At 43.4% G+C, this 26545-nt stretch overlaps 1 protein-coding gene across 1 annotated transcript in view; it reads right to left on the bottom strand.

Moving 5' to 3' along the window:
• Positions 1-26545, bottom strand: part of LOC115132009 (ephrin type-B receptor 2-like) — a 61850-nt gene that overhangs the window by 26834 nt on the left and 8471 nt on the right. The window contains exons 2-3 of the mRNA XM_029664169.2: positions 1640-1704; positions 277-961 (exon numbers count right to left, since the gene is read on the bottom strand). Of these exons, the coding sequence (XP_029520029.1) occupies positions 277-961; positions 1640-1704 (750 nt within the window). The remainder of the gene's footprint in view (positions 1-276; positions 962-1639; positions 1705-26545) is intronic.

Below are 26545 nucleotides of genomic sequence, written 5' to 3' on the forward strand. Positions count from 1 at the left end.
CATTAAAGATGTAGGATCTACATTTGAAACTTGTAGTGCATTTGACATGTAAAAAAGCTTCTGAAGTTTGTAATTTCCACTTAGAAATTTCAGACTTGATTTTCCCTTCCGAAAAAAGTATCAGCCGCTACAAAAATGCCTATTAATTATCCAAATTAAGATCCTACATCTGTTAAAGTCTCTATCCTCTGGCTTATCACTAATCTCAATAAGTAAATTACCCCAAGGCAAAACAGTCCACAGTAGTAGTAAACACATTATATCAGCAGCTCTCACCTCGACACACCGTGCCGTTCTCCACCGCCTCGTGCCCAGCCTTGCACATACAGCGCCCAATGGGCACCATCCACTCCCCGTCCCCGTTACAGTAGAGCTTAATGGGCACATCCACCTCCTCCCCATTGGGCACACACACACCCCGCGCCGCCACCAGGGAGGTGCTCTCCGCCCCCGACAGGGTCTCAGGGAACACAGCGCCATTCTCGACCACGCGGGGGCACTTCCTGTAGAAGACGCGCACGGCGATGAGCGACATGCAGCTGCCGTAGTCCTGGAATGCCAGGTAGAAACCCTGGCGTGACACTGGGCCGAAGCTCCGTACCTCCCTGTTGATTTTCATCACCCGGCTGCCCAGGTCCACCTGGGAGAAGCTCTCGTCGGCTGCGATGGTGTCCACTTTAATCCAGGGGTTTTCCATCCAGGCCGGGGACACCTTATTGGCCGTGTCCGAGTCTGTCTCGTAGTAGTACAGGTTAAAAGTCTCTTTACAGGAGCCGGGGACGCTGGGGATGGAGCTGCAGTCGCGCACCGAGAACTTAATCTCCACGTGGATGCGCTGGGCGCCGCGCCGGCGGATGAACTTGGTGCGGACCCAGTTGTTCTGGTTGTTGTCAAAGACATTGCACACCTGGTAGGTGCGGATGGTATTCATATTCTCATCGTAGCCACTCACCTCCTCCCACTGCCAGGGACAGACAGAGCAAGAGGTCAGTTTAACATCCATGACCAGTGAAAAGTCAACATATTATTTGAATTACTTTGATTACTGGTCTTAAATAAAAACAAAGAACCCATATCATGATTAATGTCAAAATAAACGTGCAATAAGATTCAGTTGATGTATCACTTGGCTCACAGCTTTCACACTGTTTATCTTCCTGGCATCACACACTTTATGAATTATTGATTTCAGTATGACAGGGCAATCTTCCTTCAGCAGAGTTAACAAAACAACATCGCAATTCCTCAGACAGCTCCCACTTTTACATTTTACATGAAAGGCACACGTAGGCAAATTTCCCCCAATTCACTTTGCTTAGAAGTTTATTTTATGAAATAAATTATTAACTCTAACCAACTACATCAGGGGGGGGGGGTTCACACATGCTGTTTTTGGGGCCTTTTGCAACCTATGACCGGATATATTGCTGCCCCTAGTTGTATTCCGAACAACAATGCCGTGTGAACATGGTAAACGAATAGGGGTACTTATTCCTGATATATGATTTTGCTGTTGCTCTAAATTGGGCTTCTCATGGTGCTGCAGCTAGAGACGGTTCTGCAAAATGACAAAAAGTTTTAAAAGTTTAAAAGTTTACAAAATGGTGTGTCATATAATGAGATGCTTTGTTCTACTCACCCCCAATGCTGGATAGATAGTCCATCCCAGCTCTGCTGTTGCCGTCGTAGAGTCCATGAGTATTTCTACAGGGAAATCAAGATGAACAAGTTAATGTGGTATTAAAAATCACAACTGCAAAACAGGGCAACGAAGACAGCAAGACACATGTTACTGTCATTGTGAAATATTGTGGTGAGAGAATAGTATTAACTGTGTATGACTGACCAACGTCAAAACGAGGATAAAAAAAAAAAAAAGTGTTTCTCTAGCCACATATGTACGTTCATCATTATCGCTAGAGGGTTGCAACAATGTTGCCTTCTCTCCCCTCTGTTCTTAGCGTTATATATGGAGTCTATACCTGTACATCTCTCTAAATAGATTAGATAATAACTTTATTATCCCCAAGGGGAAATGTTAGCTCTGTGCATACATAATCAAACATAGAGATGGGCATATGCAGACAATAAATACAGGTTCATGAGCGATCAATGATTAATCTGTAAACTACATACACTATACACGTCAGTACACTCCGTCACTTAAAATGTTGCCAGGATGCAGTCGTGACAGCTCTATTGGTTAATCATGATACTCCTAACATGGTCTGACAGAATTGCACAATTATGATCATAACACACTTTTGCGACTTGGTGTAGAGTGATATCGTAGAAGTATTGTGTTATGACCCGTGCCCCTGCTTTGTGTTGTTTCAGTGATGGTCTGTGTGCAGTCACGCTAAGGGGGCACAGTGACACTCTGCTGCACCTCAACCACATTTCATACAGGAGGAACGGTAGTGAATGACTCTGCCTGGTGACATCTGCTGTCTCTCTCTCTCTCTCTCTCTCTTTCTCCCGCTCTTCAGTATCCGGACACACACGCACGCACACAGTGAAGCCCATAATCTCTCCTCTCACCACCCCCACCAGAAATGGAAGGGCAAGTAGGCTGTAAGTCTTCCCCACTCTGCCTGTGTAGACTGACACATTTTAAATTATTCACAGGGTCCTATCAGTGAAGTGCTGCTGAGTGGAGAGATGGTACGAACAAGTATATTTAAGCCTTATATGCTGGTAGGGAATACAGGAAGGGGGACAGGCCACAACCTACTCATACAGTGGTAAAACATAGGTTGGACCCTGATTATGTAGACTGAGCACAATTCTGTCTCTATAAAAATGGACCTGGATGGAAACCGTACTTGGGGGGAAAGGATTAGAATAAGGGTTAGTTGTTTATCGAGTGTATTTCTCATGATAACACACTGCCTGGTACCCTCACATCTGCAGTTGAGAACAAAGACTTATGGAAAGCCAATAGCATCAATGTCTGGTCCACAGGGACACTGCAACACTGTCTTCCACCCTAGAGAATTAACACTCGCCATTGCAAGGGCCATGATTCCCCACCGGCAACCACACAACTCGAGCAGGAAAATCTCCTGCTTTTACATTTCCCTATAAATTTGTCCCCAGTCAGGTCGCATGGTCTGGAAAAAAAACAGCCCCCAATGCTCTCTCTAGTAAACATCTGTCTTCAACTGTTCAGTACATCATGATACCCACTATCAGATGAACTTCTGAATATTTTTTCCTCTACAGATTTTTTCCATCTAGGGAGTTTTTCCTTGCCACGGTGCTGCTGATTGGTCTTTGGGATCTAGGCTAGGTTATTGTCGATGTAAGAATTATATATAAATAGAATTTGATTATTGGATTGATTTGTCCCACCATAGGTTGCGGAAAGGGAAGAGACCATGGCTGACCCTCCCAGTTCTGAGAACGTTCTAGGAACGTTAAACATGACGTTATCCTCGGGACATAGTCACAGAAAAAAAGATGTTGTGGTGGCAGGTGCAGAGGAGTACTTGGGTGGACGTGATTTTGCTGCAGAGGAGTTTGAAGGTGTTGAACGATAGTGTCCCGTCCTCACAGGCTGTCGGCCTGGTGTAGGATCAGATAGGGCCAAGTAGTGGAATAGTGGTGAGGTTTTAATGTGTGTGGGTTTAAATGGTAGGGACATTTTTCTTCCCTTTTCCCCTTCCCTGTTGTGCTAGTTCCCAGTTTGTTCCGGGGATGTCCCCAGGGACATTTATAGGACACTCTCAGGAAGTTGTGTCATGGACATGGTCCTGTGGAGATTTCGTCTAGTTACCGGTTTGTTCTGGGGACGTCCCCAGAGCCGATTTTAGGATGCTCTTATAATGTACTTTCATGGTCCCCTGGAGGTTTTTGTATTGTTTCCAGTTTGTTCTGGCGATTACCCTAAAGACGTTTTCAGTACGTTCCCAATCAAATAAAATAAATCTGTCATCAGGACGCCGTGTGATGGAGCCAATGTAACGTTCTCTGGGGGACCTTTGTGTAGTTCCCTGCAAGTTACCAGAACGTCACTCAGGACCATGTCAACATTTTTATAGGAAGTTCTCAGGACTTTACTTTTACTAGTCATTAGGATGTCGCATGATGATCCCAATGGAACTTTGGGGGACCTTTGTGTAGGTCATTGAGAACCATGTCATTGAGGACCATGTCAAATCAAATCAAAATCAAATCAAATCAAAAGGACCATGTTAGGACGTTTGTAAGATGATCTCAAGACATTTGTTTCACCAGTCATCAGGACGTCACGTGGTGTTCCCAGGTGTCCCAAACCAGAGTTTGTAAAGTTATTAATTGGTATGGGGGGTTTTAAGGTAAGTGGGACGCTGTTCAGTTAAAATAATGTAAAACTCTTTAATCAATGACAATATGATTACATTTGACATGATTACCTAGTACCGAATACGTCTGTACCATTCTCAGAAGTCCCCTACATAATCATTACCTATAATACATCTCTACAGAGTACCATCTGTACTGCTATTTTAGTTAATCTCAATCTCATAATATTAATATCAAATATCAAATTCTCTTATCATTGACTTCATATACTTGTTTCGGTATTTTGAGGGTTTTCTGTACAGTTGTCTAATGTTGGTGGGGAATATGATTCTGTTTTAATGTTACTCCTGAATCACTATGATAAATAAAATAGATAACTAGCTGAGATTTATTTTGAAGTGCAAAGTGTAGGAATACAGTTGAAATCAGTCATTGACACAGACATGGTGGCGTAGCAGCAAGCTCGGAATGCTTTTAGACTTTTATTCAAGTAGTATTTTACTGGATGACTTTCACTTTTACTTGAGTCATTTTCTATTTCGGTATCTTTACTTTTACTCAAGTATGATATCCTTCCTCTGACACCGCCTAGTACAGTGGGGCAAAAAAGTATTTAGTCAGCCACCAATTGTGCAAGTTCACCCACTTAAAAAGATGAGAGAGGCCTGTAATTGTCATCATAGGTACACTTCAACTATGACAGACAAAATGAGAAAAAAAATCCAGAAAATCACATTGTAGGATTTTTTATGAATTTATTTGCAAATTATGGTGTAAAATAAGTATTTGGTCAATAACAAAAGTTTATCTCAATACTTTGTTATATACCCTTTGTTGGCAATGACAGAGGTCAAACATTTTCTTTAAGTCTTCACAAGGTTTTCACACACTGTTGCTGGTATTTTGGCCCATTCCTCCATGCAGATCTCCTCTAGAGCAGTGATGTTTTGGGGCTGTTGCTGGGCAACACAGACTTTCAACTCCCTCCAAAGATTTTCTATGGGGTTAAGATCTGGAGACTGGCTAGGCCACTCCAGGACCTTGAAATGCTTCTTACAAAGCCACTCCTTCGTTGCCCGGGCGGTGTGTTTGGGATCATTGTCATGCTGAAAGACCCAGCCACGTTTAATCTTCAATGCCCTTGCTGGTGGAAGGAGGTTTTCACTCAAAATCTCACGATACATGGTCCCATTCATTCTTTGCTTTACACGGATCAGTCGTACTGGTCCCTTTGCAGAAAAACAGCCCCAAAGCATGATGTTTCCACCCACATGCTTCACAGTAGGTAGGGTGTTCTTTGGATGCAACTCAGCATTCTTTGTCCTCCAAACACAACGAGTTGAGTTTTTACCAAAAAGTTATATTTTGGTTTCATCTGACCATATGACATTCTCCCAATCTTCTTCTGGATCATCCAAATGCTCTCTAGCAAACTTCAGACGGGCCTGGACATGTACCGGCTTAAGCAGGGGGACACGTCTGGCACTGCAGGATTTGAGTCCCTGGTGGCGTAGTGTGTTATTGATGGTAGGCTTTGTTACTTTGGTCCCAGTTCTCTGCAGGTCATTCACTAGGTCCCCCCGTGTTGTTCTAGGATTTTTGCTCACCGTTCTTGTGATCATTTTGACCCCACGGGGTGAGATCTTGCGTGGAGCCCCAGATCGAGGGAGATTATCAGTGGTCTTGTATGTCTTCCATTTCCTAATAATTGCTCCCACAGTTGATTTCTTCAAACCAAGCTGCTTACCTATTGCAGATCCAGTCTTCCCAGCCTGGTGCAGGTCTACAATTTTGTTTCTGGTGTCCTTTGACAGCTCTTTGGTCTTGGCCATAGTGGAGTTTGGAGTGTGACTGTTTGAGGTTGTGGACAGGTGTCTTTTTTACTGATAACAAGTTCAAACAGGTGCCATTAATACAGGTAATGAGTGGAGGACAGAGGAGCCTCTTAAAGAAGAAGTTACAGGTCTGTGAGAGCCAGAAATCTTGCTTGTTTGTAGGTGACCAAATACTTATTTTCCACCATAATTTGCAAATAAATTCATTAAAAATCCTACAATGTGATTTTCTGTTTTTTTTTTCTCATTTTGTCTGTCATAGTTGAAGTGTACCCACCTCTTTAAGGAATACCTAGGATAGGATAAAGTAATCCCTCTCACCCCCCCCCCCTCTCTTAAAAGATTTAGATGCACTACTGTTCCACTGGATGTCATAAGGTGAATGCACCAATTTGTAAGTCGCTCTGGATAAGAGCGTCTGCTAAATGACTTAAATGTAAATGTAAATGATGTAAATTACAGGCCTCTCTCATCTTTTTAAGTGGGAGAACTTGCACAATTGGTGCCTGACTAAATACTTTTTTGCCCCACTGTATATAGCTCCTGGATGGCAGAAAGCTTGGCCCCAGTGATGTACTGGGCTGTATGCACTACCCTCTGTAGGCTGTCTCGTCGTTGTTGGTGATCAGGCCTACCACCACTGTATCGTCAGCAAACTTGATGATGGTGCTTGGTCAAGCAGTCGTGGGTGAACTGGGAGTACAGCAGGGTACTAAGCACGCACCCCTGAGGGGCACCCGTGTTGAGGATCAGTGTGGCAGATGTGTTGTTGCCTACCCTTCCCATCTCGGGGCGGCCTATCAGGAAGTCCAGGAACCAGTTGCAGAGGGAGGTGTTTAATCCCAGGGTCCTTAGCTTAGTGATGAGCTTTGTGGGCACTATAGTGTTGAATGCTGCACTGTCGTCAATGAACAGCATTCTCACATAGGTGTGCCTTTTGTCCAGGTGGGAAAGGGCAGTGTGGAGTGCGATTGAGATTGCGTCATCTTTGGATCTGTTGGGGCAGTATGCAAATTGGAGTGGGTCTAGTGTTTTCGGGATGATGGTATTGATGTGAGCCATGACCAGCCTTTCAAAGCACTTCATGGCTACCGACGTGAGTGCTACGGGGCGATAGTCATTTAGGCAGGTTACCTTCACTTTCTTGGGCACAGGCACTATGGTGGTCTGTTTGAGAGGTATTACAGACTCGGTCAGGGAGAGGTTGAAAATGTCAGCAAAGACACTTTGCTGGTCCGCGCATGCTCTGAGTACATGTTCTGGTAACCAGTCTGGCCCAGCGGCCTTGTGAATGTTGACCTGTTTAAAGGTCTTGCTCACATCGGCTACGGAGAGCGTGATCACACAGTCGTCCGGAACAGCTGGTGCTCTCATGCATGCTTCAGAATTGCTTGCCTCAAAGCAAGCATAAAAGGAATTTAGCCCGTCTGGTAGGCTCGCATCACTGGTCAGCTCGTGGCTGGGTTTCCCTTTGTAGTCCGTAATAGTTTGCAAGACCTGCCAGAGCCGACGAGCGTCAGAGCCGGTGTAGTAAGATTCAGGATTCTTACTTAGACATTACGTGTGAATCAATATGTACCCAGCTAACCACCTACTGTACTAGCCTATTTGATTTCAGTGAAAACACAGAGGCAAAGTGAGGTGCAAACCTTCTGGCTGCCAAGCAAAGCCAGCTCAGAGTGCTCGGTCATGACATTTAAAAACAAGCTAGCTAGCTAACTGCATTGTAATGCCCACAGTAACAAAAGTGTGATGACAGCAGGTCCTGAGCACTTGTTGAACTACAGTATGCACGATGAACTATTCTATTCAATATGTAACTACCATGTAAATACTCTGGGACCAACATTGTTCTCCAAAAGAAAGCATCTCTCAACAAATTAAACAATTAAAATGACAGCAACATGTCAGCAAACATCTGGGAAAATGTCCAAGAATCTCTATTAAACTAGACAAATATGAACCATTACTATGTGTCTGTGTCAATTACATTACCACAAATATTCAATTTAATTCAAGTCAATTGCATGTCACCTCTGAAAGAATCCTTAAATACTTAGGGGAGTCTGAGCCATATACAATCTCTAGGGAAGTATGCTATAATGAGCCAATTACAGAACCATAATGGCCGATGATTCCAGATTCATGTAAGCCACCTGTCGTAGAGAGGCAGTAACCACAGTGGAATAACCACATGATTCATCCCCATTATCAACTGACCATAGAGGCTGAATGACATAATGTATACGGCATTACAACAGTAGGCATTTTATAGTCAAGTTCAGACAAAATGATTGGTCTCCAAATTGGGCCATTTTTCGGGTGATCAGTTCCTGTTAGTATCAGTGTGGATTAATGAGTAGCTGTGAGGGAGGGCGAGCCAGGTGTTGGTGCTGCCGCTGAACGGGAATAAAGAGGCCGGGAGCAGTGACCCGCTAAGAATTCCCATGGACTGAGCCTAGAGGGATTGGGAGGGGAGCAAGTCTGAGTGGAAAGCACGGAGAAGGGGAAAGAATTGGGTCTATGTGGATTCTAGCTCCAGCTCTCCAAGTCATACAGTATGCTCAAACTAACGCACAACGAGGCTCAAAATGCAAGGCATGCACAATCTGATGTACTGTAGCTGCAACAGGGGACAAAGGGAAGGGGGGTGACATTAGTTACTGCATGATGCCCTCCTTTCGTGCCTAGACATGTCATCAAAGCACTTCAGTTTCTGCTTGAGCCCAACCGAGTGTGCACAGTATGTCGCAGAGATCTTGTCACACACGACACATGGAAGGCTATATTAAAGCTGAGTATTATAAATACTGTACGCGATAAAGAGGTTGTCTCGAAAATGTAACAGAGCTCTACCAGGCGGTTGAGAGTGTCATAATAGCAATGCCATATTAGAATGGCATTTTGCATAGCATTTTTACTCATCTCAATAATATTACAAAAATGACTTTAGGTCTGCTTCAGTGGCGTTCATTGGCAGGTAAGCATTGTTAAATGAGGACTAATGTCACATTTTTACAAATGATAGTAATTTTGCACATGAATATTCAATTGAATTGAAATTAATGTGTTTTAAGGTTTAGTTTAGTTTATTAGGATCCCCATCAGCTACTGCAGATGCAGCAGATACTCTTCCTGGGGTCCACATAAAACATACAAATACATGACAAAGTACATAACAGTTATAGACAAGAACAACATAAGATATTACGTTAAATTACGCAACCCTGCCCCTTAGAGGCTGCTGCCCTATATACATAGACTTGGAATCACTGGTCACTTTAATAATGGAACACTAGTTAGTCACTTTAATAATGTTTAAATAATGTTTACATACCGCCTTACTCATCTCATATGTGCCACTCCGACATTGCTCTTGCTAATATTTATATATTTCTTAATTCCATTATTTTACTTTTAGATGTATGTGTATTGTTGTGAATTGTTAGATACTACTGCACTGTTGGAGTTAGGAACACAAGCATTTCTATCACGCCCTGGCCATAGAGAGGCTTTTATTATCTATTTTGTTAAGGCCACAGTGTGACTAGGGTGGGCATTCTAGTTTCTTTTTTTCTATGTTTTCTATTTCTTTGTGTTTGGCCGGGTGTGGTTCTCAATCAGAGGCAGCTGTATATCGTTGTCTCTGATTGAGAATCATACACTGCTCAAAAAAATAAAGGGAACACTTAAACAACACAATGTAACTCCAAGTCAATCACACTTCTGTGAAATCAAACTGTCCACTTAGGAAGCAACACTGATTGACAATACATTTAACATGCTGTTGTGCAAATGGAATAGACAACAGGTGGAAATTATAGGCAATTAGCAAGACACCCCCAATAAAGGAGTGGTTCTGCAGGTGGTGACCAGACCACTTCTCAGTTCCTATGCTTCCTGGCTGATGTTTTGGTCACTTTTGAATGCTGGCGGTGCTTTCACTCTAGTGGTAGCATGAGACGGAGTCTACAACCCACACAAGTGGCTCAGGTAGTGCAGCTCATCCAGGATGGCACATCAATGTGAGCTGTGGCAAGAAGGTTTGCTGTGTCTGTCAGTGTAGTGTCCAGAGCATGGAGGCGCTACCAGGAGACAGGCCAATACATCAGGAGACGTGGAGGAGGCCGTAGGAGGGCAACAACCCAGCAGCAGGACCGCTACCTCCGCCTTTGTGCAAGGAGGAGCAGAAGGAGCACTGCCAGAGCCCTGCAAAATGACCTCCAGCAGGCCACAAATGTGCATGTGTCTGCTCAAACGGTCAGAAACAGAGTCCATGAGGGTGGTATGAGGGCCCGAAGTCCACAGGTGGGGGTTGTGCTTACAGCCCAACACCGTGCAGGACGTTTGGCATTTGCCAGAGAACACCAAGATTGGCAAATTCGCCACTGGCGCCCTGTGCTCTTCACAGATGAAAGCAGGTTCACACTGAGCACGTGACAGAGTCTGGAGACGCCGTGGAGAACGTTCTGCTGCCTGCAACATCCTCCAGCATGACCGGTTTGCTGGTGGGTCAGTCATGGTATGGGGTGGCATTTCTTTGGGGGGCCGCACAGCCCTCCATGTGCTCGCCAGAGGTAGCCTGACTGCCATTAGGTACCGAGATGAGATCCTCAGACCCCTTGTGAGACCATATGCTGGTGCGGTTGGCCCTGGGTTCCTACCAATGCAAGACAATGCTAGACCTCATGTGGCTGGAGTGTGTCAGCAGTTCCTGCAAGAGGAAGGCATTGATGCTATGGACTGGCCCGCCCGTTCCCCAGACCTGAATCCAATTGAGCACATCTGGGACATCATGTCTTGCTCCATCCACCAACGCCACATTGCACCACAGACTGTCCAGGAGTTGGCGGATGCTTTAGTCCAGGTCTGGGAGGAGATCCCTCAGGAGACCATCCGCCACCTCATCAGGAGCATGCCCAGGCATTGTAGGGAGGTCATATAGGCACGTGGAGGCCACACACACTACTGAGCCTCATTTTGACTTGTTTTAAGGACATTACATCAAAGTTGGATCAGCCTGTAGTGTGGTTTTCCACTATAATTTTGAGTGTCACTCCAAATCCAGACCTCCATGGGTTGATACATTTGATTTCCATTGATAATTTTTGTGTTATTTTGTTGTCAGCACATTCAACTATGTAAAGAAAAAAGTATTTAAGAATATTTCATTCATTCACATATAGGATGTGTTATTTTAGTGTTCCCTTTATTTTTTTGAGCAGTGTACTTAGGTAGCCTTTTCCCCACCTGGGTTTGTGGGTAGTTTTCTGTTTTGTGTTTCTGCACCTGACAGAACTGTTCGTTGTCGTTTTTGCTCTTTGTTATTTTGTTCTAGTGTTCAGATTTGAATAAACATCAGGAACACGTACAACGCTGCGCTTTGGTCCACTCCCTCTTCTTCAGACGAGCGTTACAATTTCACTACACCCGCAATAACATCTGCTAAATATGTGTATGTGATCAATGAAATTGGATTTGATTTTAAATGAATAAGATAAAAGTTACATATAGCAAAAGACACCAAGAGAGCACAAAAATACTATTTATACTAGAGGTCTACCGATTAATCGGAATGGCCGATTAGTTAGGGCCGATTTCAAGTTTTCATAACAATCGGTAATGGGCATTTTTGGGCACCGATTATGGCCGATTACATTGCACTCCATGAGGAGACTGGGTGGCAGGCTTTTACACGAGTGCAGCAAGAGCCAAGGTAAGTTTCTAGCTAGCATTCAACTTATCCTATAAAAAATAATCAATCTTAACATAATCACTAGTTAACTACACATGGTTGATGATATTACTAGTTTATTTAGCTTGTCCTACGTTGCATATAACCAACGCGGTACCTGTTAATTTATCATCGAATCACAGCCAACTTCGCCAAACGGGTGATGATTTAACAAGCGCATTTGCTAAAAAAGCACTGTAGTTGCACCAATGTACCTAACCATAAACATCAATGCCTTTCAAAAAATCAATACAGATGTATATATTTCCAAACCTGCATATTTAGTTAATATTGCCTGCTAACATGAATTTATTTTAACTAGGGAAATTGTGCCACTTCTCTTGCGTTCTGTGCAAGCAGAGTCAGGCTATATAAGGCAGTTTGTGCTGCCTGGCTCGTAGCGAACTGTGTGAAGGCCATTTCTTCCTAACAAAGACCGTAATTAATTTGCCGGAATTGTACATAATTATGACATAACGTTGAAGGTTGAGCAATGTAACAGCAATATTTAGACTTAGGGATGCCACCCGTTAGATACAATACGGAACGTTTTCACGTTTTGGTTTCAAAATTATAGTTTCCGGATTTTACCATATTTAATGACCTACGGCTCATATTTCTGTGTTATATTATAATTAAGTCTATGATTTGATATTTGATAGAGCAGTCTGACTGAGTGGTGGTAGGTAGCAGCAGCCTCGTAAGCATTCATTCAAACAGCACCTGCATTTGCCAGCAGCTCTTCGCTGTGCTTCAAGCATTGCACTGTTTATGACTTCATGCCTATCAACTCCCGAGATTAGGCTGGCAATACTATAGTGCCTATAAGAACATCCAATAGTCAAAGGTATATGAAATACAAATTGTATAGCGAGATAGTCCTATAATTCCTATAATAACTACAACCTAATACTTCTTACCTGGGAATATTGAAGACTCATGTTAAAAGGAACCACCTGCTTTCATATGTTCTCATTTTCTGAGCAAGGAACTTAAACGTTAGCTTATTTACATGGCAAATATTGCACTTTTACTTTCTTCTCCAACACTTTGTTTTTGCATTATTTAAACCAAATTGAACATGTTACATTATTTACTTGAGACTAAATAGATGTTATTGATGTATTAAAATTAAAATAAAAAAAGTTAAAATAAAAGTGTCTATTCAGTATTGTTGTAATTGTCATTATTACAACAACAACAAATATTTGTCAGATTAATCGGTATCGGTATTGGCATTGAAAATCATAATCGGTCAACCTCTAATTTATACACTATTCATATTCATATTCTTAGATACAGTACAGTTAAATTAGATCATTAGAAAGAGGAGAGGCGCTGTGATACAATGTTTTTTTAAATATGTTTTTTAAAGCTAAACTGGCTTTTTGCCAGGGTAACCTCTGGTGGCAGAGCATTCCACGATGACATGGCTCTATACAGTGGGGCAAAAAAGTATTTAGTCAGCCACCAATTGTGCAAGTTCTCCCACTTAAAAAGATGAGAGCGGCCTGTAATTTTCATCATAGGTACACTTAAACTATGACAGACAAAATGAGAAAAAAAATCCAGAAAATCACATTGTAGGATTTTTAATTAATTTATTTGCAAATTATGGTGGAAAATAAGTATTCCACCATGTTTCCCACATGTTCAGACTACAGTGCCTTCGAAAAGTACACAGACCTCTTAACTATTTCCACATTTTGTTATGTTACAGCCTTACTCTAAAATGGATCAAATTAAAATACATCCTCAGTAATCTACACACAATACCCCATAATGACAAAGCAAAAACAAGTTTTTAGGAAGTTTTGCAAATTTATAAAAAATTAAAAACAGAAATACCTTATTTACATAGCTGTTAAGACCCTGTACTATGAGACTCGAAATGGAGCTCAGGTGCATTCTGTTTCCATTGGTTTCCATTGATCATCCTTCAGATGTTTCTACAACTTGATTGGAGTCCACCTGTGGTACATTCAATTGGCATGCTTTGGAAAGGCACACACCTGTCTATGTAAAGTCCCAGAGTTGAACGTGCATGTCAGAGCAAATACCAAGCCATGAGGTCGAAGGAATTGTCCGTAAAGCTCAGAGACATGATTGTGTCGCGGCAAAGATCTGCCGAAGGGTACCAAAAAACGTGTGCAGCATTGAAGGTCCCCAAGAACACAGTGGCCTCCATCATTCTTAAATGGAAGAAGTTTGGAACCACCAAGACTCTTTCAAGAGCTGGCCGCCCGGCCAAACTGAGCAATCGGGGGTGAAGGGAGGTGACCAAGAACCCGATAGTTACTCTGACAGAGCTCTAGAGTTCCTCTGTGGAGATGGGAGAACCTTCTAGAGGGACAACCCAAACTGGGGTACCGTCGGGGGTACCAACGGTGCCATCGGGGGTACGCCAAATAAAAATGTGATTCACATTTTTTTTTATAAACCTATATATATATATATATATATATATATTTTTTTTTTTAAATAAATTTCTTCACATTTTCAAATAGTTCATTTTTATTTTCCAAAGGGGCTATACATTTGGGTGAGGTTTTTCTCTCGCCTGAGTAGCCTCGTTTCACTGCCAAAAATAAAATTAAACCATCTAGTGTTCAGCGAAATAACAACACAATGTCAAATACAGGTAGCCTAGTCAAATAATTAACATCCAATCACATGAATCGTTACGCTCTCGCGAGAATTCCACTAACGGTCAGTATGTAGCCAGCAGTGCTACACCTGCATCTGTCGACGATACAAGTTGTTCTCCTTCCACAAGCACATCCAATGCTAGTATCAGTAATTCTACATCTGTTTTTAGCCCAGCTAGCATGGATACTGACAGCTGTGAATCTGATGTAGCCAAAGTTACCGCCCCCTTACCCGGGAAAGCACCGAACAACAGACAGGGACGTTGGAAGAGACTCAAATATGTATGTATACGCAAATATGTATATTGATTTGGGGTTCACTTATATTGGGAGTAGTGCCTTTCCTCAGCCACAGTGTGTTATATGTGCACACATATACTCAATGAAACCTTCACTCTTGCACAGACATTTAGAAACATGCTAATTTGAAAAATAAGCTATGGGAGCTTTTTGAAAGAGAATTAAGATGACTTTCGAGTAGTAAGACATGTATAAAAGCAACAGATACCATTAATAAGAAGGGGCCAGAAGCATCTTATATGGTGAGCTACCGAGTGGCTAGGACAGGCAAGCCCCACACTATTGTGGAGGACTTCATTCTTCCTGCTGCTGAGGATATGGCTGGGACAATGCTGGGGGAAAGGCCAAAAAACTATACAGAATGTCTTCATGAAACACTGTTTCACGACGCATCAGTGATATGGCAGGAGATGTTTTGAAACAATTACTGCTTCACATACAAGCCAGTGAATTCTATGCGTTACAGCTGGATGAGTCAATAGAAGTGGCGGGCCTGGCACAGCTCCTGGTATATGTCCGTTACGTTTATGGGGGGGTCAATTAAGGAAACCACTTCTGCAAACCACTGGAAACCAGGACAACAGGGGAGGATATTTTTAAAATACTGGACAGCTTTGTGACATCAAATGGACTTTGCTGGTCAAGACGTGTTGGTATCTGTACTGATGGCGCAAAAGCCATGACAGGGAGACATAGTGGAGTGGTAACGCGCGTGCAAGCAGTTATCCACTGAGAGGTTATTGCTGCCAAGGGAATGCCTGACAGCTTGAAAGACGTTTTGGACACTACAGTGAAAATGGTTAACTTTGTTAAAGCAAGGCCCATGAACTCTCGTGTATTTTCTGCACTATGCAATGATATGGGCAGCGACCATGTAACGCTTTTACAACATACAGAGGTGCGCTGGTTATCAATGGGCAGAGTATTGACACTTTTTTAAATTTGAGAGATGAGCTTAAAGTTTTCTTTACTGACCATAATTAACACTTGTCTGACCGCTTGCACGATGACGAGTTTCTCACACGACTGGCCTATCTGGGTGATGTTTTTTCTCGCCTGAATGATCTGAATCTAGGAGTACAGGGACTCTCCGCAACTATATTCAATGTCCGGTACAAAATTGAGGCAATGATTAAGAATTTGGAGCTCTTCTCTGTCTGCATTAACAAGGACAACACACAAGTCTTTCCATCATAACATTGCAAAAATCAGAAATGTTCTGTCCAAAAATGATGCAGAAAAATTAATCTGCGCATTTGTCACTTCTAGATTAGACTACTGCAATGCTCTACTTTCCAGCTACCCGGATAAAGCACTAAATAAACTTCAGTTAGTGCTAAATACTGCTGCTAGAGTCCTGACTAGAACCCCAAAAAATTGATCATATTACTCCAGTGCTAGCCTCCTTACTGGCTTCCTGTTAAGGCAAGGGCTGATTTCAAGGTTTTACTGCTAACCTACAAAGCATTACATGGGCTTGCTCCTACCTATCTTTCCGATTTGGTCCTGCCGTACATACATACACGTACTCTACGGTCACAAGACACAGGCCTCCTAATTGTCCCTAGAATTTCTAAGCAAACAGCTGGAGGCAGGGCATTCTCCTATAGAGCACCATTTTTATGGAATGGTCTGCCTACCCATGTGAGAGACGCAGACTCAGTCTCAACCTTTAAGTCTTTATTGAAGACTCATCTCTTCAGTAGGTCCTATGATTGAGTGTAGTTTGGCCCAGGAGTGTGAAGGTGAACGGAAAGGCACTGGAGCAACAAACCACCCTTGCTGTCTCTGCCTGGCCGGTTCCCCTCTCTCTACTGGGATTCTGTGCCTCTAACGCTATTACAGGGGCTTACTGGTGCTCTTCCATGCCGTCCTTAGGAGGGGTGTGTCACTTGAGTGGGTTGAGTCACTGATGTGGTCCTCCTGTCTGGGTTAGCGCCCCCCCTTGGGTTGTGCCGTGGTGGATATCTTTGTGGGCTATACTCGGCCTTGTCTCAGGATGGTAAATTGGTGGTTGAAGATATCCCTCTAGTGGTGTGGAGGCTGTGCTTTGGCAAAGTGGGTGGGGTTATATCCTGCCTGTTTGGCCCTGTCCGGGGGTATCATCGGATGGGGCCACACAGTGTCTCCTGACCTCTCCTGTCTCAGCCTCCAGTATTTATGCTGCAGTAGTTTATGTGTCGGGGGGCTAGGGTCAATCTGTTATATCTGGAGTATTTCTCCTGTCTTATCCGGTGTCCTGTTTGAATTTAAGTATGCTCTCTCTAATTCTCTCTTTCTTTCTTTCTCTCTCTCGGAGGACCTGAGCATGAGGACCATGCCTCCGGACTACCTGGCATGATGACTCCTTGCTGTCCCCAGTCCACCTGGCCGTCCTGCTGCTCCATTTTCAACTGTTCTGCCTGCGGCTATGGAACCCTGACCTGTTCACCGGACGTGCTACCTGCTCCAGACCTGCTGTTTTCAACTCTCTAGAAACAGCAGGAGCGGTAGAGATACTCTCAATGATCGGCTATGAAAAGCCAACTGACATCTACTCCTGAGGTGCTGACCTGTTGCACCCTCGAAAACTACTGTGATTATTATTATTTGACCATGCTGGCCATTTATGAACATTTGAAAATCTTGGCCATGTTCTGTTATAATCTCCACCCGGCACAGCCAGAAGAGGACTGGCCACCCCTCATAGCCTGGTTCCTCTCTAGGTTTCTTCCTAGGTTTTGGCCTTTCTAAGGAGTTTTTCCTAGCCATCGTGCTTCTACACCTGCATTGCCTGCTGTTTGGGGGTTTATGCTTTGTTTCTGTACACTGCACTTTGAGATATCAGCTGATGTAAGAAGGGCTATATAAATACATTTGATATGATTTGATTTTGATCATTGTATGATTTTGTGTGCAAATGAACTCAAGCTTACAGACAATGTCAAATGTGATCGAGCGAAGCACCTGAGTGGGTGGGTACGCAATTACGCAGGTACTTTCCAAAAACAGATGACACAAACAACTGGATTCATTATCCCTTTCATGCCCTGCCTCCAGTCCACTTACCGATATCTGAACAAGAGAGCCTCATCAAAATTGCAACAAGCAGTTCTGTGAAAATTTAATTTAATCAGAAGCTACTGGCAGATTTCTGGATTGGGCTGCACTCAGAGTATCCTGCCTTGGCAAATCGCACTGTTAAGACACTGATGCCTTTTGCAACCAAGTACCTATGTGAGAGTGGATTCTCGGCCCTCACTAGCATGAAAACTAAATACAGGCAGAGACTGTGTGTGGAAAATGATTTAAGAAAGAGACTCTCTCCAATACAACCCAACATTGCAGGGTTATGTGCATCCTTTCAAGCACCTCCTTCTCATTAACCTGTGGTGAGTTATTCACAATTTTAAAATCAACAGATAAAGTTGTATATGTAAGATGGCTAAATGAAGAGCAAAATGATTGATTATTATATTATTATTTGTGCCCTGGTTGTAACGTCTGCTTCCAACTCACACTCTCAAACACATAGATCCCCTGAACGCAGCTCACTCTCTGAATTCTGATCACCTGTTCACACAACTGTATGTCATTTAACACACTATTTAGTTCAGTTCTTTGCACCCCATCATTGTGAGGTATTGTTTGTTTTGTTACACTGTCTAGTCGGAGTGCTGTTAGTCCTCCCGTGTATCATAGTTTTTGGCCATCATTCCCTGCCTGCACTTTTGCCTATCAGATTTCCTGTCATCAAACTCTTGCCTGATATCCAGGACTATGTTATTAGCCTTTTCCCTGCTTGTACTGTTACCTTTTAGGAATCCCTGTGTGTGACATTCTGCCTGCCCCTGGACCCAGCTACCTGCCTCCTCTTGTTATCCTTTACTAAGAAACACCTGTGGCGCCCTGTGCTTGAAACCAGCACTCTGTCTCCCAACGTGACCAATCACGTTCAAGTGAAGATTGTTTTCATACCCACTTCTAATTCCATTGTCAAAACATGCTCTACCAGCCGGTTGAGAATATGGTCAAAGGGATAGACAAATCCCCCATTATCTACCGCCCCATAAGTATTCTTAAACCAGAATTTAACATGCGAGAGGGAGAGGGGAATAAAGTTACAGAGGTCTCTCTCCCGCTCTCTGGCTCCACGTCCCCCTCCCCACCGTCTGACTCCATCTGTCCCTGCATTCCTACAATATAGAGCTCTCTCTTTCCTTCTCTCACTGTCTTTCTCTCCATATTTCAATGAAAAGTAGGCCACCGAGGAGGAGAGAGTAACTAAGTTCAGCACACATAATCCTTGCAGGCTGCGCCACGCTCTGTACGCCACACTGGATTAAACCCAGGGGACACATCGCTGGGCTTCAATCACTGGCTTTTATGTCAATGTGCCTCCCGCCACACTGAAACTCTCAGTCCCACATTTCTTATTTATCCATTTTATGGCCCTGCTTCTTCTGCTGCTTTTATATATTTATTTTTTATTTTATTTAACCAGGCAAGTCAGTTAAGAATAAATTCTTATTTACAATGACGGCTTAACCCGGCCAAACCCAGACAACGCTGGGTCAATTGTGTGCCGCCCGATGGGACTCCCAATCAAGGCCGGATGTGATACAGCCTAGATTCAAACCAGGAACTATAGTGACGGCTCTTGCACTGAGATGCAGTGCCTTAGACCCCTGCGCCACTTGGGAGCCCAATATTAGCATTGCATTATATTAGCATTGCAGGGGAACATTCCAGGGTTGTGGCATGTTCCACTAAAGCACACACAGAGACCAGCCTGCATCAGAGACTGGCAGAGAGAGATGGCACATTTGGACTAAATGGTTCAAAGCATCTTGGCTCATGCATGTTCTTCCAAAGCTACAAATTGAATCAAAGTGCAATATCTATTTGCTCAGGTTGATAACAGCAGCACATTGTTAATACTGATGATGCTCATTTAATATCTTGGTGCATCCTGAAAGATTACGATGGCAAGAAATGGTGAAACTGTGCCATTGACAAGTTTGCGAGATTTTTACCGTCCGAAGAATGGGGCCTCTGATAATCTAAATAAATTATCTCTAAGCAGATGTTATTGCATTATTCGGCGTAGACATTCTCAAGGTCAGAGCCTATGAATTTATACTGGCAGGTAGTCAGCTAAGAATCAAAACAGTCTTATGCAATTTGACATCTTTAAAATCATTGTCTGTTTTCCCAAGAGGAACAATGGAAAATGTCATGGATAGCTCTTAAAACTTGCTGAATAATTCATGGGGGGTTAATTAATTCACAGCATAGCTTTGAGCCAACATGACATGCTCCAGTTGAAAAGCCTTCACCACCTGCCTGCCTGCTCAAGTGGCCATACTCTAAAAGGAATACAGTAGGCTACCGTTCCACTGTGTCAAGACCGAGACACATTTCTTCAATCGTCTCTGGTTTTGGCATTTGTGTGAAAAAGCACATTGGACACGTCCATTGCCCCATATCAAGCCATGTCAGGAAAAGAGTTGTGAGCATATGTAGCAGATGTGGGAATGCTTACATTGCAGTGAATATAGGAAAATTAAAGTCATTTCTTCCCAAATAATTAGCATTTGATCAACGTGGTAATTTTGGACTCCAATTCCTTTGGAAAAGAAAATTGGTTTGGTTGACCTGTCAAATAAGAACCAGGTGCCCTCAACAGGTATCAACCAGGCCCTACTCAAAAAAATGCCATTTTTGTTTGTGTGTGTATATAACAGTTTGTCCAGCGAAGACAAGAAGACTGGACTCTGCACCATTGTAACAGCTGTGACTGTACTTCATAACTCTCTTGCGTTGTGTTTGTAAAGAAAGGACTGTCCAGCCAGCGAGGATCCGTGTACGGTTCAGTGAGCCCCGTTGATTTGTAGTTTATTCTGTCAATAGATTTGTTATTTGTCTGTTAGCATGGAAATGACTGAATTAGCGGGGCTAATGCGACCAATACAATTAGAGCATGCTAGCTAACTCACTCTTACAGCAATAACATTCAAAAGAAAATCCCAGGATGCCCCAAATATCTAACAGGTACCGTACACATATATACACCAGGACATGTGCAACAGTGTAACTTTAGACCGTCCCCTCGCCCATACCAGGGCGGGAACCAGGGACCCTCTGCACACAGACAACAGTCACCCACGAAGCATCGTTACCCATCGCTCCACAAAAGCCGCGGCCCTTGCAGAGCAAGGGGAACCACTACTTCAAGGTCTCAGAGCAAGTGACGTCACCGATTGAAACGCTATTTAGCGCGCACCACCGCTAACTAGCTAGCCGTTTCACATTCGTTACACATGTATCTAGTGAACTCATACACATTGTAAATATGAAAATAGAATACAGTATTTCAGAACGTGACATACCGCTTGCATGTCAATATCAGACTGGGAAGAATTGACGTTTGCGATCTCCCCCTATCTGCAAGCATGACCAATAGCATAACTCCTTATTGATATGTAAATTCAATAAACCAATAAGAATACATAAACATCAAATACATATTTCTGCAGTGTCAAGTGGAATCATAACCAACCCTGTTACACGTACTCCAGCCCTAAATGTACTTGATGAACCTCACAGGACATACAACAAAACATTTATTTTCCTTGTCCCACTTTTACTGAACAAGTTAAATGTTGATGAAATAACTCCTACATAATGAATGAACCCAAGCCATCCCAAAGTTTGCAAACAAAACAAGCATAGTAATGTAAGTAAAAGTGATGTAAGTATCTAGGCAGCAAAAATAGACTTAACTCGAATTGGATACAGCACTGTAACGATATGCGCTGAGAGTCGGGAAGCAAGTTCAGGGAGTGAGTGTTTTAACAAATGAAACAATACAAAACAAGAAACACGAACAACGCACAAACAGGAAACTGAAACAGAAACATTGACGCCTGGGGAAGGAACCAATGGGACTGACATATATAGGGCAGGTAATCAAGGAGGTGATGGAGTCCAGGTGAGTGTCATAATGCACTGATGAGTGTAACGATGGTGACAGGTGTGCACCATAACAAGCAGCCTGGTGACCTAGAGGCCGGAGAGGGAGCACACGTGACAAGCACATAGCTTATCTGCATATTTTTCAAGTCCTTTCAGTTTTTGGTACGTGTAGGCATTATACTGTAACAATACAAAAGAAGTTGAGAAATTATGATTATTTTTCAAATGAGGCTAAAGTACTGTATATCCATTGCCATTCCATGGACAGACAAATGCTGCATACTGTCATATCCTGATCTGTTTCACCTGTCTTTGTGCTTGTCTCAACCCCCTCCAGGTGTCGCCCATCTTCCTCATTAACCCCAGTGTATTTATACCTGTGTTCTCTGTTTTTCTGCTACCAGTTCATTTTGTTTTCATAACAGCATTTTTTCCCGCGCTCCTTTCTGTCTCTAGTTCCTGTTTCTAGCTTTCCTGGTTTTTGACCATTCTGCCTGCCCTGACCCTGAGCCTGCCTGTCATTCTGTACCTTGTCACACCACCCTGTATTACTGACCTCTGCCTGACCCTGAGCCTCCCATTCTGTACCTTTCGGACTCTGCTCTGGACTACTGACCTCTGCCTGCTCTTGACCTGTCGTTTGCCTGCCCCCCTGTTGTAATAAACTTTTGTTACTGCGAAACTGTCTGCATCTGGGTCTTCTCCTGAGCCTTGACACACACTGATGTATTAGGATTGTGTCAGTAAATTACCTTCTTTCGTATGCTACTGCTACTGGGAGCAGCATAGAGCATTTTCGAGAATTGGGGAATTGGGACCCATTGATTTTCTAGTGCTCCAGTTCTGTCACTATCTCTGTACTGTTAGAGGGTTTATGATATATTGGGTGGGAAGACACTTGACTGGTGATGCTTACATCGCTGACACAATACACTGGATCAAGTACATGGAACTAAAATTAACTTGAAGTTAAAGCTGCTTACCTGTGTCCACTTGCAACAAAAAAATGTAGGGCTCAATTCCATCAAAAGCTGAAATTGTTTTCTGCCCGAGAAACCAAGTGTGTGTGCACTCTCCTTCCAATCAGTAACATTCATCAAGTCAAGAAAAACATAGTGACTGCATAACATAAAGGGTTTAGATGTGCTAACTTGAAATAATATGTATCTTATGCTCTCCTGTTTGTCACACAACTGACTTAGATTACTCTATGTCTGAATGTTTACACACAAGTATTTTAAGTTAGGATTTATCCTTGAAAGGTCACATAAACACTACTTATCCTTGGAATGAATTGATAGAATAATGTAAAAAATATATATAAAATAAATGGCAAGTAAACTGGTAGGCTCACTCTGGAGAAATGGGAGTTCACTAAAGTTGATAAGAGTAAAGTAATAAGGAGATTTACAGCTCTTCTGCTGATCTTTACAGTTAGCCCTCACTGTTTTGACCAAGATATGATGATGGCACCGGAGGGGAAGGCTGCCGTCTTAACGGCTCTTAACCAACAATGCTATTTTTTTTCTTCATATTGTTCGTAACTTGTTTTGTGCATAATGTTGCTGCTACCATCTCTTATGACCGAAAAGAGCTTCTGGACATCAGAACTGCGATTGCTCCTCTCAAGATGGACAAAGAGTTCTTCAATGAGTCGGACGGGAGGGATATAATACAGACATCCGACCAGGCCCAGATCCCCGTTATTCACTGGACAAGGAAACTGATTTAGCAGAAAGAGATCAGGGTGCCTTGTGAGGATCAGGCGATGAGGGGCTAATCTGCCCTTGCCTTCCGTCCTGCTAGCTAATGTTCAATTGCTGGAAAATAAATGGGACGAACTGAAAGCACGTTTATCCTACAAACAGTATATTAAAAACTGTAATATCTTATGTTTCACCAAGTCGTGGCTGAACGACAACATTAAGAACATACAGCTGGCGGGTTATACACTTTAGAACAGCAGCCTCTGGTAAGACACGGGGCGGGGGCCTATGCATTTATCTAAACAACAGCTGGTATACGATATCTAAGGCAGTATCGAGGTTTTGCAAGCCTGAGGTAGAGTATCTATCTAAATACAGATGAGTTTTCATCTGTATTTTTCATAGCTATCTTACATACCAGCACAGACTGATGCTGGCACTAACACCTTTAAAAATTATATATATTTAACCTTTATTTAACCAGGTAGGCTAGTTGAGAACCAGTTCTAATTTGCAACTGCGACCTGGCCAAGATAAATCAAAGCAGTTCGACACATACAACAACACAGCGTTACATGGAATAAACAAACATACAATCAAAAATACAGTAGAAAAATCTATATACAGCATGTGCAAATGAGGCAGGATAAGAGAGGTAAAGGCAATAAATAGACCATGGTGGCGAAGTAATTACAATATAGCAATTAACCTTTTTGGGATAGGGGGAGGCATTTCACTTTTGGATGAATAGTGTGCCCAGAGTGAACAGCCTCCTACTCTGTCCCAGATACTAATATATGCATATTATTTAGAGGTCGGCCGATTATGATTTTTAACCGCCGATACCGATTATTGGAGGGCCCAAAAAAAAAACGATACCGATTAATCGGCCGATTTATTTAAAAAAATGTATTTGTAATAATGACAATTACAACAATACTGAATGAACACTTATTTTAACTTAATATAATACATCAATAAAATCTATTTAGCCTCAAGTAAATAATGAAACATGTTCAATTTGGTTTAAATAATGCAAAAACAAAGTGTTGGAGAAGAAAGTAAAAGTGCAATATGTGCTATGTAAGAAAGCTAACGTTTCAGTTCCTTGCTCAGAACATGAGAACATATGAAAGCTGGTGGTTCCTTTTAACATGAGTCTCAAATATTCCCAGGTAAGAAGTTTTAGGTTGTAGTTATTATATGAATTATAGGACTATTTCCCTCGCACCACACTCAACCAGAGTCCTCTGTTGATCAACTGTTTGTGCCTGTTTGTTTCCCTGAGTTTTCTCCACATTCACAGCATAAGGCGCTCGTCGATTCAGACGCAGCTGGGAATTTTAAACGACAGAGCGTTAGCCATGAGTTTAGGGATCGCCATTTTTCCTGTAGTTAGACCCTTCCCGGTTCATGCTCTGGATAGTCGACCATTAGGGTCCGGGCTAATCAGGGAGGCCACCATCTCCTTGGCCATGGTTATGCAGGGGGATCATGAGGAGAAAATCAGCCTCTTCCTCTCCTGTGTTTCCTGTGGTACTAGGCCTTCCCTGGTTGGCTCTGCATAACCCCACTATTTCCTGGGAACAGAGGGCTCTCACGGGGTGGTCACAGGAGTGCTCAGGGAGGTGTGTAGGGGTTGCCGGTTGGTGCTACCATGGTGGAAAGTCCAGACCAGGTCTCCACCGTGCACATCCCCCCCCAGAATATGCCGATTTGGCTCTCGCCTTCTTTAAAAAGAAGGTGACTCAATTACCACCTCATTGACGGGGGGATTGTGCGATAAATCTCCTGGCAGACGCTGCGCTTCCCAGGAGTCACGTGTATCCCCTGTCGCAAGCGGAGACGGTGGCTAGGGATACATACAGTATGTCTCTGAATCCCTGCGTCAGTGAAGAAGAAGGATAGAGGTTTACGCCCGTGCATTGACTATAGAGGTCTCAACCAAATCACGGTGAGGTACAGTTACCCGGTATCTCTTATCGTCAGGGCGATTGAGTCAATGCATGGGGCGAGCTTCTTCAAGAAACTGGATTTCAGGAGTGCGTATAACCTGGTGTGTATCCGGGAGGGAGACGAGTGGAAGACAGCGTTTAGTACCACCACAGGGCATTATGAGTACCTCGTCATGCCGTACGGGTTGATGAATGCTCCATCAGTTTTCCAATCCTTTGTAGACAAGATTTTCAGGGACCTGCACGGGCAGGGTGTAGTGGTGTATATCGATGATATACTCCGCTACACGCACTGAGCATGTGTCCTTGGTGCGCAAGGTACTTGGATGACTGTTGGAGCATGACCTGTATGTCAAGGCTGAGAAGTGCCTGTTCTTTCAGCAGGCCGTCTCCTTCCTAGGGTATCGCATTTCCACATCAGGGGATTAGATGGAGAGTGACCGCATTGCAGCCATGCGTAATTGGCCGACTCCCACCACGGTAAAGGAGTTGCAGCACTTTTTAGGGTTTGCCAATTACTACCGGAGATTTATCCGGGGTTTTGGCCAGGTTGCTGCTCCCATTACCTCATTGCTGAAGGGGGGTCCTGTACGGTTGCAGTGGTCGACTGAGGCGGACAGGGCTTTTGAGCAGCTAAGAGCTCTGTTTAATTTGGCTCCCGTGCTGGCCAATCCGGATCCCTCTTTGGCATTCATAGTGGAGGTGGATGATTCCGAGGCTGGGATAGGAGCTGTGCTCTCACAGTGCCCAGGTACACCACCGAAACTACGCCCCTCGGGGTCCCCAGTTCACGTCAAGAGTTTGGAAGGCGTTCATGGAACGTCTGGGGGTCTCGATCAGCCTAACTTCAGGGTTTCACCCAGAGAGTAATGGGCAGGTGGAGAGAGTCAACCAGCATGTGGGCAGGTGCGGTTTGTGGGGCCCTTTAAAGTCCTGAGGAGGGTGAACGAGGTATGTTACAGATTACAGCTTCCCTCTGATTATCGTATTAAGTGTCTCTCCTCAGGCCGGTGGTGGCTGGTCCGCTCCAGGAATCTTAGGTGCGGAAGGTACCTCCACCCCCTTTGGACATCAAGGGGGCTACAGCGTACATCGTTCGTTCCATCTTGGATTCGAGGCATCG

The sequence above is a fragment of the Oncorhynchus nerka genome, linkage group LG7 (genome assembly GCF_034236695.1).
Source record: "Oncorhynchus nerka isolate Pitt River linkage group LG7, Oner_Uvic_2.0, whole genome shotgun sequence".
NCBI lineage: Eukaryota > Metazoa > Chordata > Actinopteri > Salmoniformes > Salmonidae > Oncorhynchus > Oncorhynchus nerka.